The sequence below is a fragment of the Lepidochelys kempii genome, chromosome 13 (assembly GCF_965140265.1).
Source record: "Lepidochelys kempii isolate rLepKem1 chromosome 13, rLepKem1.hap2, whole genome shotgun sequence".
Classification (NCBI taxonomy): Eukaryota; Metazoa; Chordata; order Testudines; family Cheloniidae; genus Lepidochelys; species Lepidochelys kempii.
In genome coordinates, this window is record NC_133268.1 from 31,551,349 (window position 1) to 31,570,628 (window position 19,280).

The window sequence follows — 19,280 nt, forward strand, 5'->3', positions numbered from 1 at the left end:
ATTCCCAAGAAATCACACAAACACGGTGTGAGGAGACCATGGACCAACCTTCTCCTCCCACCAAAGCAGCATGTTGAAGGTGCAAGGAGACCAGGGAGAGAGCCCTCTAAGCACCTTGGGGGAAGGGCAGAGCCCAGTGCCACAGGCAAAGGCTCTCAGCCATTTGCTCTAACTGCAGTTCCTTTCGCAGGAGCTGCCCCGCTGGGGTTCACAGACGTTATGTCTAGCAATGAGAAACAGGAGACAATCAGAAGCAGTCAGGGAGGGTTTGGGAAGCATGTATATCTGACAGCTAAGAGGGAGCAGCTCTCCCAAGGCTTCACTGCACTGTCTCTGGGGCAGGGTCCAATTGCTCCCATGTTAGAAGGATACATGAACTGAACAGCTGAGGGGGCACTTGGTCTTTTCTCTCCAACATGAATCCCAGAGGCACCCCTTGCTTTCAGAGCTATGGCTGCCCACCTGGTTCCTTATTACTCCTGGATTGTCCCTTATGAGTCAGGTTTGAGTTTGTAAGCAGAACGGATACCTACTTGCCCTTTGATACGCTTGTTTCCCCACACCAAAGGGACAGCTTCAGGATACCGGCTGGGGACAGAGAACAGCTGAGTTCAGAAAGGCACCAGACAGCCACAATCTTTGGTGCCTGCAACCTCAGACCTTTTCTGTAAAGCTACAGCCAGGGCAAAGTAGCCTACAGCCATCGGGCCTGGGAAGAACTGTCTAGCAACAGGAGAGAGGAAGCATTATGCTCTTTCATTAAGCCATTTTATGTGGGTTTTAAAATATATAGTTGTGTGATAGAAAACCATTCCCGTTTATATGAGAAAAATCCCTCGGGGCTGGGGTGGTCAGTAAACAGCCCAATGCAAAGAGAAGCAGACCAGAACTGAAGTGTGAACAAAAGCATCTTTAGCTGCTGTAAGAGCCCAAGTCAGCTTCACGCATAGAGAAGCTCTAATGTTACAGATTCCTGCAGTGCTGAGACCACTGAAAGGACTGGAAATTGGCAGCCAGGGATACAGAACACTTCATATTTATAACTCATGCATGATGTTTGCCAGGTTTTTGTAGTAGGACGTAGTAAACAGAACATTAAAAACGTTGATTATGTGGCATCCTCTCAGCAGGGCCCACAGAAATGACAGTAGACGGATCTGTAATCCAGAAAGCAGATGAAATAGGAGCCTGGCACTCTGCTCCTTAGTCCGAGCCGGAAGGTCAGAGCAGCACTTCTCATGTCAAACTAGAAAGAAGACAGAAATCAGGTTTAACAAACGGAGAGCAGGTAAGGGCAGTCAGCATCTCCAGCTGCAGGCACATCAATCTCTTCACTTACCAGCATTCTGCCCTATAGTTCCTGAGGGTTAGCAGTCTTAGAACGTGAAGTTACATAAATCAAGAGTAATACTGAGCCAGTGCACTGGACCAAACGATAGCTCGCAGCCAGATTCACCAGGCCAATAAGAACATGGTACGTCTCCAGCATTCGCAGCCGTGCCTGGGGACCTGCATCGCTCCCAGAGAAAGTTCAAGCGGCCTCAGGATTGCTCTAACTTATGCTCAGTTACAGCCACACATTAAACCAGGGGCTGTGGGGAGGCAGCATAAAACTGTTTCACTGGATATCCCCAAGGACCATTCCTGTGGGCTGGCATAAAAGGGGACCTTTCAACTGGAGTGACAGAGGAGCCACAATGGAAGTGAGGACCCAGCCACTAAACTGTGAGCACTCAGGCAGGGACGTGTCTATGTTGCTTTTCCACACACCGCTGGCACCATATTAGTCATGTTATAAAGGGGGTACAATCATAATTATAAGGGCAGGTAAAGAGACTTGGTTCCTAGACTTTGTAAATTTCCAGCTCGTTTAGAAAATTTATTTTCATAGGGTCTTTCATTTCAAAGGGTTCCAAAACCCCTTGTAAACTTCATATACAAGGACCCCTATACAGCCACCGCTGGGGAGGGACATGATGCACCACACCACTCAGGCCAGGCCAGGGGACAGCACACTTACACCTAGGAAGCACATTGTTTAAGGCAGCAGAAATACATCTGACCCACTGCTGCGCCCAAAAGTGTTTTTTAAATTGGGAACTTTTGAGAAATCCCAGATCTTCAGCAGTCTCTACTACCACGTCGGTGAAATCCCTGCCAGTCCTCAAACAGTGACAGGCCCAGTTGGTGAAAGTCGGACCCAAGCTATACAGCTGCATCTGCATTGCAAAAACCTCCCACCAACGTCCCACAGTGGGTGCTCATCCACCAACAGTAGCAAGTGGTGACAACGGCGGTCATCATCACTAGAACTAGTGGGAGAGTCACAGCTGTGTAAATGGTTAAGGTCTTAGATTAGTTTAACTTGGATAAAAGCCTTGAAGAACACACAAACTGTGGAAATAAAGGGGCTGGAGGGTACCAGCCAGGATGGCCTTGGGAAAGATGAACGTGCTAAATTTAAACATGAAGAATTTTTAAACTATCAAATTTTACTCATAAGAATGCAAGAGTATATAAGAACGGCCATACTAGGTCAGACCAAAGGTTCATCTAGCCCAATATCCTGTCTTCCACCCGTGGCCCATAACAGGTGCCCCAGAGGGAATGAACAGAACAGGTGATCCATCCCGTTGCCCATTGACAGCTTTTGGCAAACAGAGGCTACGGACACCATCCCTGCCCATCCTGGCTAATAGCCATTGATGGATCTATCCTCCATGAATTTATCTAGTTCTTTTTTGAACCCTGTTATAGTCTTGGCTTGGTCAAACTTTGACAGTTTTGCAGATCTCACAGCTCCAGAATTCCAGCCCAGTTTGAAGGAAACCGATTCAGTCATTTAAAAGCTATGAATGTTGTATGTCACACAGCACTGAGAAGTGCACTATTTAGCTACGCATCCACGTGCAAACATACAGGCTTAATGGAAAAAAAAAATCTAGCACACATCTTCAGCACATTGTTTTCAAATGCTTAGAACTTCTGGTTAATCATAACCAATTTTTTCCCTTGCAAACCAAGCAAAGGTGCTAGTCCTTAAAGACTATATCCAGGCCAAAGTTCAAGCTTCAGTCATTTTTGTTTTAGTATGTCTAAAACAGTATGGTCAAAATGCTTGTAATGACTGTACTTTTCACTCACTGTACTCAAACACAGCTGAAGGGCTTTTGCTCAAAAATAAAATTAATCTTCAGGGGGAAACAAGCATAGAAAATTTCAGCCCATACACTACATTTTCTAGAAGATGAGCATGTGAAAATTGAGGACAGGGCTTAGAAACTAATTACAGTGAGACTTAGTAGGTTCCCATTATAATATCATAGAGGTAACAAGAGCCCTAAGCATGCTCATGAAAGTGACTAACAGAAAAAGGTACAAGGAAGAATTAAAGAAAATATGGCTTGTATCTTTAATTTTTGGCAAAACGTAGAATCTAAAGAAAAGCCGACGGCAAGAAATGAATCCTGGCAAACAAATCCTGGCTAGCTTGTCTTTGCTAACATTTTTGCAGGTTTTGAAGATGCACGTGCACAGTATGCGATCCCACCTACCTGTCAATCAAGGAATCTCTCATGCTGGTAGCAAGGGTACTTGGCTGAGCTTCATTCAGTTTGAAGATGCTCTCGATAACCGATAGCTCTGTGCTGGTTGTGTCCAGCCCACAGAAGGCAGACCAATCGTTCACAACCATCCCTGCAGCAATAACCTCACTGCCACGATTTACTGTTCCAGCCTGGCAAAAACAAACAGGGAGAGAAAGGGGTCAGCACAAGACCACAGTGACAGCAACAGAAACAGTTAATCAATTATACTTTATCGCGTTGCTAGTCACCAGGGAAGGGCACCAGCCAAACTATCCCGCAGACTCCTGTCACCACAATGGCTACCATCTTGTTTGAAAATGTTACCTCCTCTGACGGGACACATTTTTGGGCTGAAGAACGGTAGTTTTTTCATGTGGGTTCCATCCATAAGCAGACCTATATGGGTAATGCTGGTTCAACTATCTGCATCTATATAATTGGACAATGTAATATTTGGTTATTTAAAATTCTGTTTAGGAGACAGTGGTGACTGGGAGCAGCTTTTCTTCTAGGATAGAGACTTCCGCTGAAAGGTGGATGAAGGTCCTGAGGAACAGGAGACAACGTACAGCCATTATTCCCCACATCCAACCTCTTGTTCCCTCTGCTCAGTTGCTAAACTTTAGATCAGCTCCTAATTCAGGTTTCTAACCTTTGGCTTAAACACTGCCCAGTGCTCCTAGGGCACGATGACTGGGCTGGGAAGCAGTGGGTTCCCTATGTAGTCCCAGAGCAAGAGCGGTCACTTCCCCTCTCAGCCCAACTGCTACACACCAGGTTTATGCTACAGAGACCTCTGATTCCAAAGCAATTAAAGCAACCACTGAACTAGAGAACTAACAATACTAAGCTACAAATAAAACCAGACAGCTTCTGAAGGCAGCGCTGCGACAAACTTATTCTCTCTTGCTGGAGGAAAATACACTTTAGAAAAACTAAATTGAAGGTGTTAATAGGACAGCTGACCTCTTTAAAGAAAGAAAAGCAGAACAAGAACAAAAGCAAAGAGGCATTTAAACTCAGAGGAGAAATTAACTGCGCACAAATCAAGCAGAAAACAACAGATGGGAAACTAAACTCTACAGCTATGCTGAAAGTCACAAATCAGACTGGGGACTAGCTTGCCACCGCGTGGTTCAAAGGGAACACAATTCTATCACTGGAATTTTTAAAAGGCCAGTAAAGGCCAAATCACATCACTCCTTCCTCACGCTCCAAGAGGATGACAAGATGCTATAGGGCAGATCTCTCGTTTGCCATCAGAGTGCAACACCTTGTGAACAGGCAATGTGTCCTATGCAGCCCATTCAGCTTCACTCAGGCAGCAAACCCAGAACTTTGTGGTACTGCCTTCCAGGCCATCTCCTCCCCTCAGTGCCCAGTGCAATCAGCACAGGGTCACAGCAGTGTTCACATTGATAATAATTACATTTATTTTACTACCCCAACTTTGCTTGCCAGAGACTTTGGCACTGAAACACACAGCTGCATTTTAGAAGTTGGAGTGGGAGATTTTGGCAGTTGGGGCATTTGGTACCCAGAAGACTTGAGAAGCTATTTGTGGGAGGAGGAAAGACACACTACTGAGAGCCTTTTAGCAGCAGGGAGAGGGCACAGCTTCTTTTCATGTGGGCAGCGGTGAAACTAACAAGTCCACACGCTACAGCTGCTTGATAAAAGCTAGACAAAGCAGGCAATGCACCTGGGGGCAGGACACAACATGGAGGCTGGAAAGGGGTACAGCTGTGAAGATCCAAACCTCTCCAACAGTCAGAAGACTCTGGGGTGGGAAGGGCGAGAGAAGGCACAAGTCTACAAATGCCTTACCACAAGTGGGACTTGCAGCAGTGAGGAGAGCTCATCCTGGTCTTCAGTTGAAGTCTTTGGGTGCACAAGTCCTCCCTGGTTACTAAAAGCACAGTAACTTCCAACCAGAACCTGGTCTGCAACCGTCTGTCTGAAAACTTCTACTTTGAGCACATCTGCCAAGATCTCTTCAGTCTCCTGTAAATACATAAAATGAGAAGCGTGTGTCCTTGGCACAAATGTTATCTCAAAACATTATGTAGAAACCCCATGCGAGTTGAGCGGGGAGCAGAGCTATGCTTGGGAGAAAACTTGCTCAGGGTGTTTTGGAAGAACCTATTCTGATTTCAAGAGCTCAGATTTTCATTTTGTAGGTATATTAACTACACCTGCTGTTAGGTCCAACAACAACAAAAAAAACAATTAGCACTCCATCATTCTCCTCCTTGACCTGCCAGTCGACTTCAACACATTCAACCATGCTCCTCCTCTTCAATCTTACCCGCCCGTCCATGACTTGGTCATTTTGGAAGTTGAAATTAGACTGGAAATATGGTGTAAATTTTTAACTATGAAAGTAATTAATCCTTGGAACAATTTACCCAAGGTGTGGTGATTCTTCATCACTGACAATGTTTAAATCAAGACTGGATGTTTTTCCTAAAAGACCTGCTCTAGGAATTATTTTGGGAAAGGTCTATACGTCAGTCTAGATGATCACAGTGGCTCCTTCTGCCCTTGGAATCTAAGAATCTTCAACTATCATCTTTATGTTACGATTCCTCACAGACCCACTTCTCCACTCCAGACTTGTCATCTTCTATTCCATCTAAAACCTCAGCCAGTGTCTCAGGTTCCCTGGTGAGTGTCCAGCTGTCAGCTCAAGCTCAATATGACCAAAACAGAGCTCTTAACCTCTCATCAAAAATGCTCCCTCTCCTTGTGGGTAACCCCACCATCTTCCCTGTCACCTGGGTATCATCTTCAACATGGCCCTCTAGACTGACACACCCATGTGTCTGCATGTTGCCTCTTTTTCCTGCAAAAGACTTAAGAGCGCCCTTCTTCTCCAGCCACACAGCTAAAGCCCAATTACTACAACCTGCTCTGCTCCAGCCTTGACAAATCCCTCCTCACCTCACTTACATCCATTCAAAACATGGCTGCAAAGGTAAGCTTTCCTGGCACCTCCTTTTGAAAGTCACCCCTCTTTGCATCCCTTCACTTGCTCCCCCTGCTCCATCACAGCAAACACAAATTATTTGCATTCACTTTCAAGGCCCATCACAGCTTATCCCCACCCAAGCTAGCATCTCTGACATGCTATCGAGATGTTGACTCAACTCCATTCTGCCAATAATGCCAGCCTCTACCACCCACTTGTTAAACTTTCAAACAAGCATCTCCTACTATCACCCATGCTGCCCTACACACAGGAGAAACTTTAAACTACCACAAAGTCATCTCCCTCCCTGTCCTCTTTCATGCTTCCTTCTGCTGTGATGTCTCCAAAACCTGAAGTTAGGCAGCAGGTGGCCTAAGACCACTACCTATCATGCTGCCAATACTGGCTCATTGTTTCCTTCTACCCCCAACCTGTTTGTTATATACGACTGTCTTTTGCCTTATACTCAGATTGGAAGCTCTTTGGGCCAAGGACTGTGTCTGTTCTATGTTTGTACAGCACCTAGCGTAATGGGGTCGCTGAGATGCTACTGTAAAACAAGCAATAACAACAGTTCTAGAGGTGAGATCACCAGCACGGACATAGAACCTTTCCCCCTAGTTCAGGTGCTGAATGGAACATATACTTGCTCAATGGGAACAGGTGGAAGAATTACATTGTCTCTTCTTTCAAGCATGGATACCAAATCCAATAGTGAGCACTAGTCTTTGACAGCCCTCACTGACCAATCTGATTCGTAGTTGTCCAATTCATACCCTTGTGTATTCGGAGGGAGGAGAACATCGGTTATGCAACAGCCTAGCAAGGAAAGACACTCAGACACCAGAACACAGCAACAAATATTGCCTCCATCAATACTCTGCACTTGTACATCATCTGTTATCCAAGGATCTCAAAGCATTTTTCAAGTTAGAGCATTAGATTCTTCATCTACTGTAAGTTCTTTGGGGCAGGGAGCCACGTCCTCATATGCGTTTGTACAGCCCCAAGCACAAAGTAGTCCTGATCCTGACTGTTCTGTTGAACGATTAAGACACCTGTGGGGTATTATCTCCTGAAGAAGAAACTGGAATACAGAAAGCTCAATGACTAGCCCAACATCACACAGGGAGTCTTAGGCGCAGTTAAGAACAGAATCAAGTCTCCTGACTTGAAGAACTGGGCTTCAGCCACAAGATCATCCCAGACCGAGTATTACAGAGAACACGCTTTTCTGGGCAATTTGTTAACCAGCTTTTTGTGGACAGAGTGGAAGATGCCCAGCAGCACATGGAACAAGGAGCAATTCCTTCAAGGGGCTCCTATGGCCCTGCACTTCACTTCTCCTAGACACCTTCACCAAGGGACATAGGTCCCACTGGAGACCCTGGTGGACCCCTACATGACCCTGGGGAGAAAAAATATGAAACTTACCTAAGGAGAGAAACGGGCTAAGTGAGGCAGTGAAGGAGACAAATGGCCCCAGGAGAGGAATTTGATAGACCAAGAACCAAATCAATTTGCAGTAATGAACTTGTTTAATGAGAACAGAAGTGTTGGAGAGGCTAAACCTGCAGACGGTGGGCGCCCAGGCAGGGTGGAAATTCACTTGGCAGGAACCAACCAACATAACACTGGCTGCACTCTGCTAGCAAGGAAACACAGAATTCAGGTTTTAACAGCTTTTCCTCAAGCCCAACCACTAAAACTCTCTAATCATCTCCCATTTCAATTTCACAACCTTCCTCTGTCTGAACTCCCTGGCACCCACACTGTGCCCCCAATTCAATCAAAACACTGCCTCCAACGATCTGCCCTGCAGAATCTCACCTTATTACCCACTCCTTGCATCTCTCTTTTGACTGCCTGTTCTCAACTGCATCACATTCTCCTATTCATTTCAAAGCCGTGTACAGCTCTGTTCCTGCCTATGCCTGTAACTTAATCTCTTACTCTGCCCCCTCAACCACACCATGACAGCCTTTGTGCTTCTTGGTCCCTGACTTCCATTTCTCTGCTTTCTTCCATGCTCTCTACACCAGGATACAAGCTCATCACCCCTTCCCTCACTCAAAGCCCCCTAAAATCCAACTCATCCACATTTTTTCACTGGATGCGCTGTGGGCAATCAGTTGCAGTTTAGCCATCCAGATGCACATGTGCCTCCAGTGAGTAACCACCTGATACGGTCATCACTGCTCTCCTTCATTATATTACCTCTCCCTTAGTCCCAGTACAGGCAGTCCTTGACTTTACGACGTTCGACTTACGACACTTTGAACTGACACCCTGATTCGATTTATGACAATTGGTTTTGACTTCACGATGCTCAGTCCCGCAATGGGGTGGATTGTGGTTCCAAGTTATGACTTATGACAAAATTTTCAGGAACCAATTGTGTCATAAGTCCGAGGACTGTCTGTATGTTGAACACTAGATTGTAAAACTTTTCAGGGCAGAGCTTGTGTTTTTATCTGCCCTACAAATAAGGATTAGTGAAAGGGAGAATGAAGGGCAGTCAAAGCTGAATCTTGAGGCAGCCTTTTAGAGCAGAAGCCAACTCTGCCATTCCTCTGCTGAGAAGAATGAAAAGCTAAGTAAAGCAGACTCCCATGCTGTCAAGCGCTATTAGCATGCAGTCTTGTGTTACTTGGCATGAACTGGAAATGTTCCTAGCGAACCCCAATAACTATGAAGTCTAGCTCTAGGGCGGGGTTTGCTTTAAAGGTCTCCACTGAACTTGTAAAAGAATAAAAGCCATTTACCCTGTCAAGGTCTGGATGGACAAGTGCAACGTAGTCATTGCATGTGGTGACATTGCCCAAAGCTGAGAGCCGCTCCTCCACTCTTTGGATTCGGACTGAGTCTGGCAGGCTGTTGCGGATGTGCTGAAGCTCCTGGTCTGTTGTACTGCTTGGGACCAACAGACCATGCCGGTTCCCTAAAAGAAAAAAAGGAGTTCTGCTTCAGGCCAAGTTAAAGGTGTTCACCTGCCTGGCTTGCCCACTTCTTAGCCTTCAAACAAGCTGGCCTCAGGGCTCCTCAGGCTCACTCAGCACCTCCCCCAACATAGTCTTCAGCATGACTGAGGCAAAGGACACCTTTGTTAAAGGTTCTATCTACACGCTCTGCATAATTCACGAGGCCTCAGGTGCAACTTCAAAAGTTCGGTTTTGAGGCCTGAGGAGGACAGAGATGGGCGCCTTCTGTTACTCCTGCCCTGTTTCCTATTATAGTCCTGGGAGGAGCAGAGTAGAAGCATGGGGTGGGCCGAACTTTGAACAGCTTCCTTTGGGGGGCCAGCATGTGAATCCCCAGGGATTCAAGGGTTGCCCGTGAGTCCTTTAGACTATGGAACCTAAAGTCTGTCTGCTCTGAAGAGAGTCCAGAACAGTCAAAGGGTAGGTCCTAGATAGTATTCTGGACCTCAAGCGGGAGCCCCGAGACCTGAAGCCAGGAGCTGCGTCTCATGGCTATGGCGGTAGCCATCGTGCGAGTGGCCAAATCTGCCGAGTCCAAGGCGGCCTTTAGGAAGGTCCTTGCGACCACCAGACCCTGAATCCAAGTGAGCTGACCCAGGCCAGCTGTGGGTTTATCATCATTGTGCAGATGTACCCTTGGTGGTTGTTGCTTCTTTATGAGGGAGAAAGTCCCTGAGAGGAATGATTTGAGGTGTTGGTTTGTTTTCTTAAGATAGTCTTTTGCCTTTAAAAAAAATTTTAAAAACAGCCTTAGGCATCAGGAATGTCTAGATGGTCTATCCTGGTTTTACTTGAGGGGCTTCTGGGTCTCAGGCCTCGTTAATTATGCAGAGTGTGTAGACAGAACCTTTAACAAAGGTGTCCTTTCCTCAAAAGGTTAACTAGGTGTTATTAAAAACAGTTTTAAAACAGTCTGATTAAAGTTCACTTTCCCTTCTTGGCCTGTTAATTCAGGATTTCACAAGTCCCCCAGTGACTACAGTCTCAGGGAGCAAACGGGACACCCAAATTTCTAACATAAAACACAAGCGGGGGAGGGGAGGAGATTCCTTACAAAAACCCTACCAAGCAAACTGAAAAGGGCAGAAACCTCAATTTTTTCCCCTTTAATCAGAAATTAAATCCCTTATTAGCAGTCTAGCATCTGCAGAATCTAACTGGTGTTCCCAACTATGCTCATTTCATTACTCTAATGTGGCACGCAGTAATAATCAAGATCTGTCAAACGCTTCTCCAGACAAACTGATAAAGGACAAACATTCTCTTTCCTCTCACCGGAATGGATTGTAAAAACAAGAGCTGCGTCCTGCTGTGTCCCTGGCTACATGCAAGTGAAAGGAGGAATACTGCTTTTGCGATGTGTATTTGTAATGGCTAGATGCTGAACCATTAATGCCCATCAAAACAGGGTATTCCCTACAGATTTATCAGTAAGAGAAACTTACGCGTGACAAGCAACTCCCCATCCCCCACAAGTAGAAGCACGTGAAACACCGACCCCAGTGCTGCAGAGGAGTGGTTGTGATTCCCCCCACGACAGAAGCCAAACCCTATGTGGCATAGGCTCTACCCCCCGTCCCTCCCTCCACACACAGGCTTTTCTTTACTCTCAAATTGATACATTTTTGATTTTGGAAAGAAGTCTTCCCAGTTCCACCCCTTTGTCCCACCCTCAGGCCTGGCTCCGCTCAACAACCTCTGCTGGCCAGAGGTCAGAAAAGAAGTCCCTTCAGGTCCATGGGGCTATATCTGCAACCCTCCTACTATCCCCTATTTGTCACAGCTGGAACCTCAAACTCTAATCCCTGTTCAATATGGGAACGGGTGGCTCCTAGGCAGATCCAGAACGTCTTGACCCAGAGTCTTCCTTATACTGCAGAATGAGAGTCTAGAATCTTGTTAAATGACATGTTCCGGCCCAATCCCCATTAAGAGCACACCACAAGGTATCAGCTTGAAGGACGTGACTTACCAACACACATTCTCCCAATGATCCGGCATCCAGCTATGGAAGCGTGAACAACAGGGATGGTCTCAGAAAGCTCCCCCTCAAAGATACTGCAATAAGAAAGACAGTGAAATGATGCTGCAAAGCAAAGAGTGGCATATACAGAGAATCCCATTCAATCCAGAGGGACTCAGACCCCAAGGGAAATCAAATCAGTACACCTGAGAAGGAGATCTGATGTTCCTGACCTGTTTTATAAAAATGAGTATCTCCACTTTACAAATGGGGAGACTGAGGGGCAGAGAAGTTCACTGGCTTGCCCAAATCTTCACAGCAGGTTAATGGCAGAGTCAGGAATAAAACTCAGGCTTCCTGAGCCCCAGTGCAGTGTGCCCTGTCCACTAGACCCACACAGTCTTCCCAACTAAAATGAATTAATTTCCTGTTAAAATGATGACTAGAATTCTTTGAATATGCCAGCAACACAGTGAATAAAGAACAGGCTGATTGAAGTCCACATAAATTCGAAACAGCCTTTGACAAAGACCCTCACAGGAAGCTAATAAGGAAACTAAAGTACTTGTGGAGTGAGAGGTGAAGTACAGTCAAGGCTTAGAAAACAAAGAATGACACCTCTAGGGCCTGTACTAGGACACCTGCTGTTTAATTTATTTATCAATGATCTGGATAAAGGGAAGAACAGTGAGGTAGCTAAAACTCCATGTGACACCATTATTTGAGGTTATGGCCTTGTCTACACTACACAGTTTTGTCAGCAACATAAGTTACACTGCCATAAGCACATGTGTGCACAGCACTATGTATGTAGGAGAGGTTCTGCCGCTCATGGAAGTGGTTTTATTATGCTGACAGGAGAGCTCTCTCCCATCCGCACAGAGTATCTTCACCAGATGCGCTGCAGGGGCACAGCTGTACTGCTGCCGTGCTGTACATGCAGACATGCCCTAAATCAATCAAGACCGACGAGGACAGTGAGGACTTTCAGAGGGACATAATCAAGCTGGGTGAATGGGCAACATGATGGCAACTGAAATTCAGTATTGACAAATGCAAGATAACACAGGCTGGAGGGACCAGTCTCAACTACTCATACATCTTACTGGTAAGTTAAATGCAACAAGCCAAGAAAAAGCCCTGGGTATCCAGGTGGGCAGCTCAACTGAAACCTCTGCTCAACACCACCAGTGGTCAAAAAGCAAACAAGAAGCTGGGAAACATAAGGAATGGAGAATACTGGAAATACGATGCTGTTACATAAGCCAGTGGTTCTCAACCAGGGGTACACATACCCCTAGGGGTACACAGGGGTCTTCCAGGGGTACATCAACTCCTCTAGATATTTGCCTAGTTTTACAACTGGCTACATAAAAAGCACGAGCAAAGTCAGTACAAACTAAAATTTCATACAGACAATGACTTGTTTATACTGCTCTATATGCAGAAATGTAAGTACAATATTTATATTCCAATTGATTTTACAATTATATGGTAAAAACGAGAAAGTGAGCAATTTTTCAGTAACAGTGCGCTGCGACACTTTCGTATTCCTACGTCAGATTTTGTAAGTAGGTCGTTTTTAAGTGAGGTGAAACTTGGGGTGTGCAAGACAAATCCGCCCCCTGAAAGGGGCACAGTAGCCTGGAAAGGTTGAGAGCCACGGCTATGAGTTAATGGTGCACCCTGTCCTGGCCTAACACAGTCATTTCTAGTCCCCTTTCTAAGGGGATGCAACCGGACTATGGGAGGCCAGAACTGTGTAAGGAGACTGTCTGTATCCCGGCTCTTTACACCCCTCCCCGGATTAGAAACCACCAGCCTCTTCTTCCAGGAGGATCGAGACTGCGAGGGGGGCGGGGGTATCGGGCCCTAGGAAGGTGGAAGGGCCAAGCCCCAGGGCTGGGGAGTCCGAGCCCCAGGGCCGAGGAGAAGGGTGGGGAGCAGGGAGACCGAGCCCCCAGAGTGGAGGCGAGGCGGCGGCGGCCCTGGGCGGAGGCGGGGGGAAAAGGGGGGCCGGGGCCGAGGCGGGGGGGAGGGAGGCCGGGCCCCGAGGCGGAGGAAGGGGCAGGGGGGAAGGGAGGCTGGGCGCCGGGCCCCGGGGCCGAGGCGGGGAGGGAGGCTAGGCCCGGAGGCGGAAGGGGGGCCGGGCCCCGGGGCCGAGGCGGGGGGAGAAAAGGGGGGCCGGGCCCCGAGGCCGAGGCTGGGGAAGGGAAGCCGGGCCCCGAGGCCAGGCCCCGAGGCGGAGGAGGGGACGGGGGGGGAAGAGAGAGGCCGAGGCGGGGGGGGGGGAGGGAAGCCAGGCCCGGAGGCGGGGGAAGGGAGGCCGGGCCCCGGGGCCGAGGCGGGGGCAGAAGCCAGAGGGAGGCCGGGCCCCAGGGCGGAGGCCGAGGCGGGGGCAGGGGGGGAGGGAGGCCGGTCCCGGGGCCGAGGCGGGGGCAGGGGGGGAAGCCAGAGGGAGGCCGGGTCCCGGGGCCGAGGCGGGGGGGGGGGAGGGAGGCCGGTCCCGGGGCCGAGGCGGGGACAGGGGGGGAGGGAGGCCGGGTCCCGGGGCCGCGGCCGGCCGGGGCTCTGACCTGTAGAAGTTCTCCGAGCCGCCGACGGCCACCAGGCAGTAGCGGTTGGTGAGCTTGGCGAAGCAGCCGATCTCGTGGTTGTTCTCGAAGCTGGCGCGGACCGCCATGGCCGGAGCGCGGAGACTCGCGCGGGTGGAGCGGCCCCGCCCTCGGCTCTGCCGTCCCGGGGCGGGGCGGGGCGGGGCGGGGGCGGGCCCCGGGAGGCGCCGCCCCGCGCTGGGGAGGGAGGGAGGGAGGGAGGCCGCGGCTGCAGGCGAGGCCGCCGGAGCTGGGCCCCTGTCGCCCCGGCCCGGCGCGGCCCCGCGCAGCGCTTAGCCCGGGTCTGTTCCTGGCCGGCGACCGCCCTTCACTTCGGGCTCCCGGGCCCCCGTTCCGCGCCGTTCCCTGGGGCTCCGGCCCGGCCCGGCCCGGCCCGGCCCGGCCCCCCTGTGGGCGCGTGGCCGTCGCCGGGCCGGGCCGGGCCGCAGCTGTCCCTGTCCTCGCGCCTGCCTGGGTGCAGCGATGTGTTTATAGTAGAGAAGCAAAGTCAAAGAAATGCACTTTGCAAATGGGGTGGAAGGTAGCGAGGTTTGTGATGGCCCTTAGTTCCTGCAGGAGCCGAGCCCAGCCCAGCCCAGCGGCGGGGACCAGCCCCAGAGGGAGTTCTGGCTGCCTCCCAGCCAAGCTTTCTGCTTAGTGCGGAGAGCTCCAGCGTGCCGCAGGACGGAGTTCTCGCCGCCAGTCTTTGTTCCAGGCATGGCAATGCCTTGCTCAGCAACATGCGTGCTCGCACATTTATTCTTCTACATCCTCACCCCCGACACATACATGCATGCACACTCCCATGACTGGACACGGATATCTTTAGTTGTAAGTTTTCTTTACTTTTTTAATGTAGTTTGCACCATCTCTCTTAACATTGTTGTCAGCAAGCCGTACCCTGAACAGTTATCACACTTATAAGATTATGCATTGGGGTGCAACATGCTCTTGTCATAGATAACAGGTACTTTTCCTAGGCGGCTACTTAAAGTTAATTAAGAAGATGGAATTTGGTGAAACACACAAACTTTATTTAATACAGACAACTATAATTGAAATTATAGGAAAGGATCAATATGCACTAAGATTAGAATAAGGGAAGTACAGTAAAGTGGTTTCCTGCATCACTCCTACATACAGTCTTACATTGTGTATATTTACAACGTACGGAGACCATTGGAAACAAAGATGGAAGGGGATATAAGTGGAGCCCATCAGAAAGGGGATCCTGATTCCGTTTACACAGTCTTGGGGACCTGACGCACCCCAAGAAATGGGAACTGGGTGTGATATTTTATACCCTTCCTTATGGTGATAGTACAGATATATACCATTTCATGCTTTATCCTGATTATAATAAGGTGAATAGCTTTCCCTAACCATACGTGGCCTTTGGGGTGTCCTTAATTAAGCATCAAGCATTGATATTCCTCTCTTATATCATTTATTTCTTAATAATTCCTATATGTACAAGCAGTCTAACTGCTTAGATACTGCATAGCAACCTCATTGCTAAAGTCCCCCAAACTCCCTTCCTGTGGAGTGCTGGACCTGTTTGGGGTTATTTGATTTTGTTTCAGAATGAAAGTAAAAAATATTTGATCTGGGATTATCTTCTTAGGTCTCTCTCATTTCAGCTGCAGTTCAGTCTTTAAAATAATTACTTTCACAAAGCCTTAACCTAATATGATAGACCTAATATGATAGACTTAAATTTTAACAAGCTTAATAAGCCATATACTTACGTTCACCTATTTGCCCCCATGCATGTTCCATGCTAACAAGCCATAGACCCACATACATACAATTTTATACTCCTATTACATCATTTTACCTCTAGCAAGCATAAAATCACCCAGGAGACATGAGATAGGATCGTAGGTCATAAGTAAGGCTAAGATTTTGGCACAGGTATTTTTAGTAAAAGGCACAGACAGGTCATGGGCAATAAAGAAAAATTCAGAGAAGCCGTGACCTGTGCATGACTTTTACTAAATATATCTGTGACAAAATGGGGAGCTCAGCTGTGGGGCTGAAGTCACAGGGGTCTCTGGAAATCATGGAGTCCGTGACTTCCGTGATAAAATCGTAGCCTTAAGTCATAACATCAGGTCAGCGGTCAACAAAATTGATATAGGAAAAGAAAATCTTTAAATACTACTCTTAATTTAAACAGAACCCTAGTTAAATCACCAAGAACCAATCAAAGAACTATAGAGGATGATGTAAGTGGGGAGGGATAGCTCAGTGATTTGAGCATTGGCCTGCTAAACTCAGGGTTGTGAGCTCAATCCTTGAGGGGGCCATTTAGGGATCTGGAGCAAAAATTGGGGATTGGTCCTGCTTTGAGCAGGGGGTTGGACTAGATGACCTCCTGAGGTCCCTTCCAACTTTGAGATTCTGTGTCAAATGATTATTTTTAAAATAAAGCTTGTAGTAAAATGGTCTTTTTTAATACAGGGTAAAGGAATGTAGAAGCCTGGACTATTTCATCATGTTACTCTGTGTTTTGTGTTTGTTTTCAAACTGACAGTTTTATGTTGTATCAGAAAAACTATTTCCCCATGTTTATTCCCCCCACTCTCCTGCTGGTAATAGCTCACCTTAAGTGATCACTCTTGTTACAGTGTATATGGTAACACCCATTGTTTCACGTTCTCTATGTATATAAATCTCCCCACTGTATTTTCCACTGAATGCATTCAGTGAAGTGAGCTGTAGCTCACAAAAGCTTATGCTCAAATAAATTTGTTAGTCTCTAAGGTGCCACAAGTCCTCCTTTTCTTTTTGCAAAAAAAATTATGGTAACTCTGGGAATGAGATTGGAGAATGTAACTAGGCCCTCGTCTACACTACAAACTTACATCAGTGTAACTAAGTCGCTCAGGGGTATGGAAAATCCACACCCCTGAGTGATGTAGTTACACTGACCCAACCCCCAGTGTAGACAACACTATGTCAATGGGAGGGCTTCTCCTGTTGACACACTGTCACCTCTCGTAGAGGTGGCATACCTGTGCCGCCACGAGACACTCTCCCATCTGAGTAGGTAGCGTCTTCACTATCTACTTCACTAGGCAGCTGGGTCAGTGTAGACACACCCTAGGACAAGAGAGGGTTAGGGCCCAAATTGACTAGATATTTGCTTAGATTTTGATTTGTTATAACTTGTGATCAGATCCAGTTTACTGTGTCCAAGAGTCAGTGTTTTCTCATCCCTGTGTATATTGCAGCTATTTTCCTTTGGCACTTCATCACTGAGTCTAGCAGAGCTTGGGACTGCAGCTGTCCACTCACTTTTTAACTGGTTGTATTGGATAATCAGGTCCAGTTTACTATGCCCAAGAGTCAGCGTTTTCTCATTCTTGCATATTTTGCTGCCGCTTTCTATTGATTTTCCACTTGAAACATCACTGGGTGCTTTCTGCTTGGTATTTGCCCCATTTGTACTAGTGTTCTCAGAGGGGGATCGTAAGTTTGGTCCCTGTCTCATGGCAGAGTGATGGAGCAACTGGCCATTTTTAGTTTTAGCCAATGCCTTATTTTCTAGATGATTAGGTTCACTGCAGCTTAGTATGGGGAAAGACATTGGCTGCAAGGATGCCTGGTGTGACTTATGATTAGGCTGGTCATATAAGGCAGACTTGAATTTAGCTGAAGTGTTTTGGTTAGAGTTTGACATTTCCCAGTGCTGCTTGGAGTCACTTGGCTTCATGGAGCTGATGGCTTCCTTTCTCTTTTCACTGATGAAACCAGGACCCAAGTCTTGCTTTTCATGGAGTACATTGTAGGTGGAGTTCTTCCGAAAAGGAGACATCTTTATGCTCTCAATGCTTGAATTTGAGAGGCTACTGGCCTGGCTTGCGGTTCCAGCTTCGTTCGGTTTGGCAGATTTTAAGAGAGACTTTAAGGTCCATGCTGAGCTGTGAGCTGAAGCAGGGTTTGTTCCAGCCTCAGGGATGCAGAAAGCAGGCACAGGTTTGGATTCTGTGTACAAGCTTCGGAATTCTCTGTCAAAGTCCTCAACGATTTTGCCTCGGAAGTGTGTCACCAAGCAGGCATGAACTTGACTGCACAGCCAAGTAAAACTGGAAAGAGATAATTAGCGGGTATTTCTAACCTTTGAATGATTTACCATAGATATTACATCATTTATATCCTCACACTGACGTGTGCATTGTAATAGATTGGTGCCTGACCCCACGGTCTCAGGGGAAGGTGTCTGTTTCACCAGAGGGAGAAGGATGTCACGCCCTGGGCTCTGGCTGTACATGGGGAGGGGAGGGGTGCAGACATACTTGGCTTCTTGTAGGCAGTTTAAACGGCAACAGGGAGGAGGGCCAGGCCAGTGGGGGGCTCTGGGTGTGTCCCCAAGGGGTTGGAAGGGATCCTGGATTGGGGACTGGATGTGTCCAGGAGATCCCGGTCTGTAGAGGATGTATTCTCTGGGGAAGTGGGATCCCAGGCTGTAGAGAGGGGATCCCCCTGGAGTGGGGGGATCCCAGGCTATGGGGGGTGGGTGTTCTGGGGGATACCGGGCACAGAGGGAGGCAAGGCAGAGGCTACCAGAGCCTCAGGGATCCGCTCACTGTATTTTCTGTATCTTTAGTACAAGGTAAAAATGGATTTTTAATGGTGTGTTTGCCAGGTACTGAGCCCGCTGAAGTCTCAGGATACCAACCCCCGAACCTGGGTTAAACTGTTTAATTTTGGACAGTGACCAGGTCACATTAGCACCTGTGACTCTTTGGGTCCACACATTTCATCTACATTATACAACAGGTAAGATTAATTGCATGAAGGTGCAGGGTGCGTTACACTGCCAGGGGTGGGAGAGCATTAGTGGGTGTAACGGTATGTGGTGCTGGGAGAAGGGTGCTGTGGGGGGCAGAGCATGCAGCACCAAGCAGGAGTGCTTTACAAACACTACATTGATCTGTGCCAGCAGCTCCCTGCTCAGCACTTCAGCAATGCAGGAGGCAAGGGAGGGCAGGGGGAACATGGGCAGCAGAGGGTTGGGGCACAGGTGGGAAGGACAGGGGGAGTGTGGGCAGTGGAGGGTGGGGGCACAGGTGGGCGCATGGGGCAGTCGTGCAGGAAGCTTGGTGGGGTAGCACTGATGAACGCAGGGAGCTGCGGGGAAGGAGGAGTCCCTTGGCTGTTGCTCTGAGAAGCAGGGGA

The 19,280-nt window shown here is 48.0% G+C and overlaps 2 protein-coding genes across 2 annotated transcripts in view; both read right to left on the reverse strand.

Moving 5' to 3' along the window:
- Positions 1-890: 890 nt before the first annotated feature.
- Positions 891-14,262, reverse strand: EIF6 (eukaryotic translation initiation factor 6). The gene is made up of 6 exons (XM_073310046.1): positions 14,079-14,262; positions 11,512-11,597; positions 9,324-9,499; positions 5,415-5,591; positions 3,555-3,736; positions 891-1,246 (listed from the first exon to the last, which is right to left on the reverse strand). Exons 1-6 carry the CDS (start codon positions 14,183-14,185, stop codon positions 1,237-1,239), a joined length of 738 nt encoding a protein of 245 aa, XP_073166147.1. The 5' UTR covers positions 14,186-14,262; the 3' UTR covers positions 891-1,236.
- Positions 14,263-14,939: 677 nt separating this feature from the next.
- The window catches only part of FAM83C (family with sequence similarity 83 member C), a 35,954-nt gene continuing 31,613 nt past the window's right edge, over positions 14,940-19,280 (reverse strand). The window contains exon 4 of the mRNA XM_073310047.1: positions 14,940-18,187. Coding sequence (XP_073166148.1) covers positions 17,218-18,187 — 970 coding nt within the window. The 3' untranslated portion in view covers positions 14,940-17,217. The remainder of the gene's footprint in view (positions 18,188-19,280) is intronic.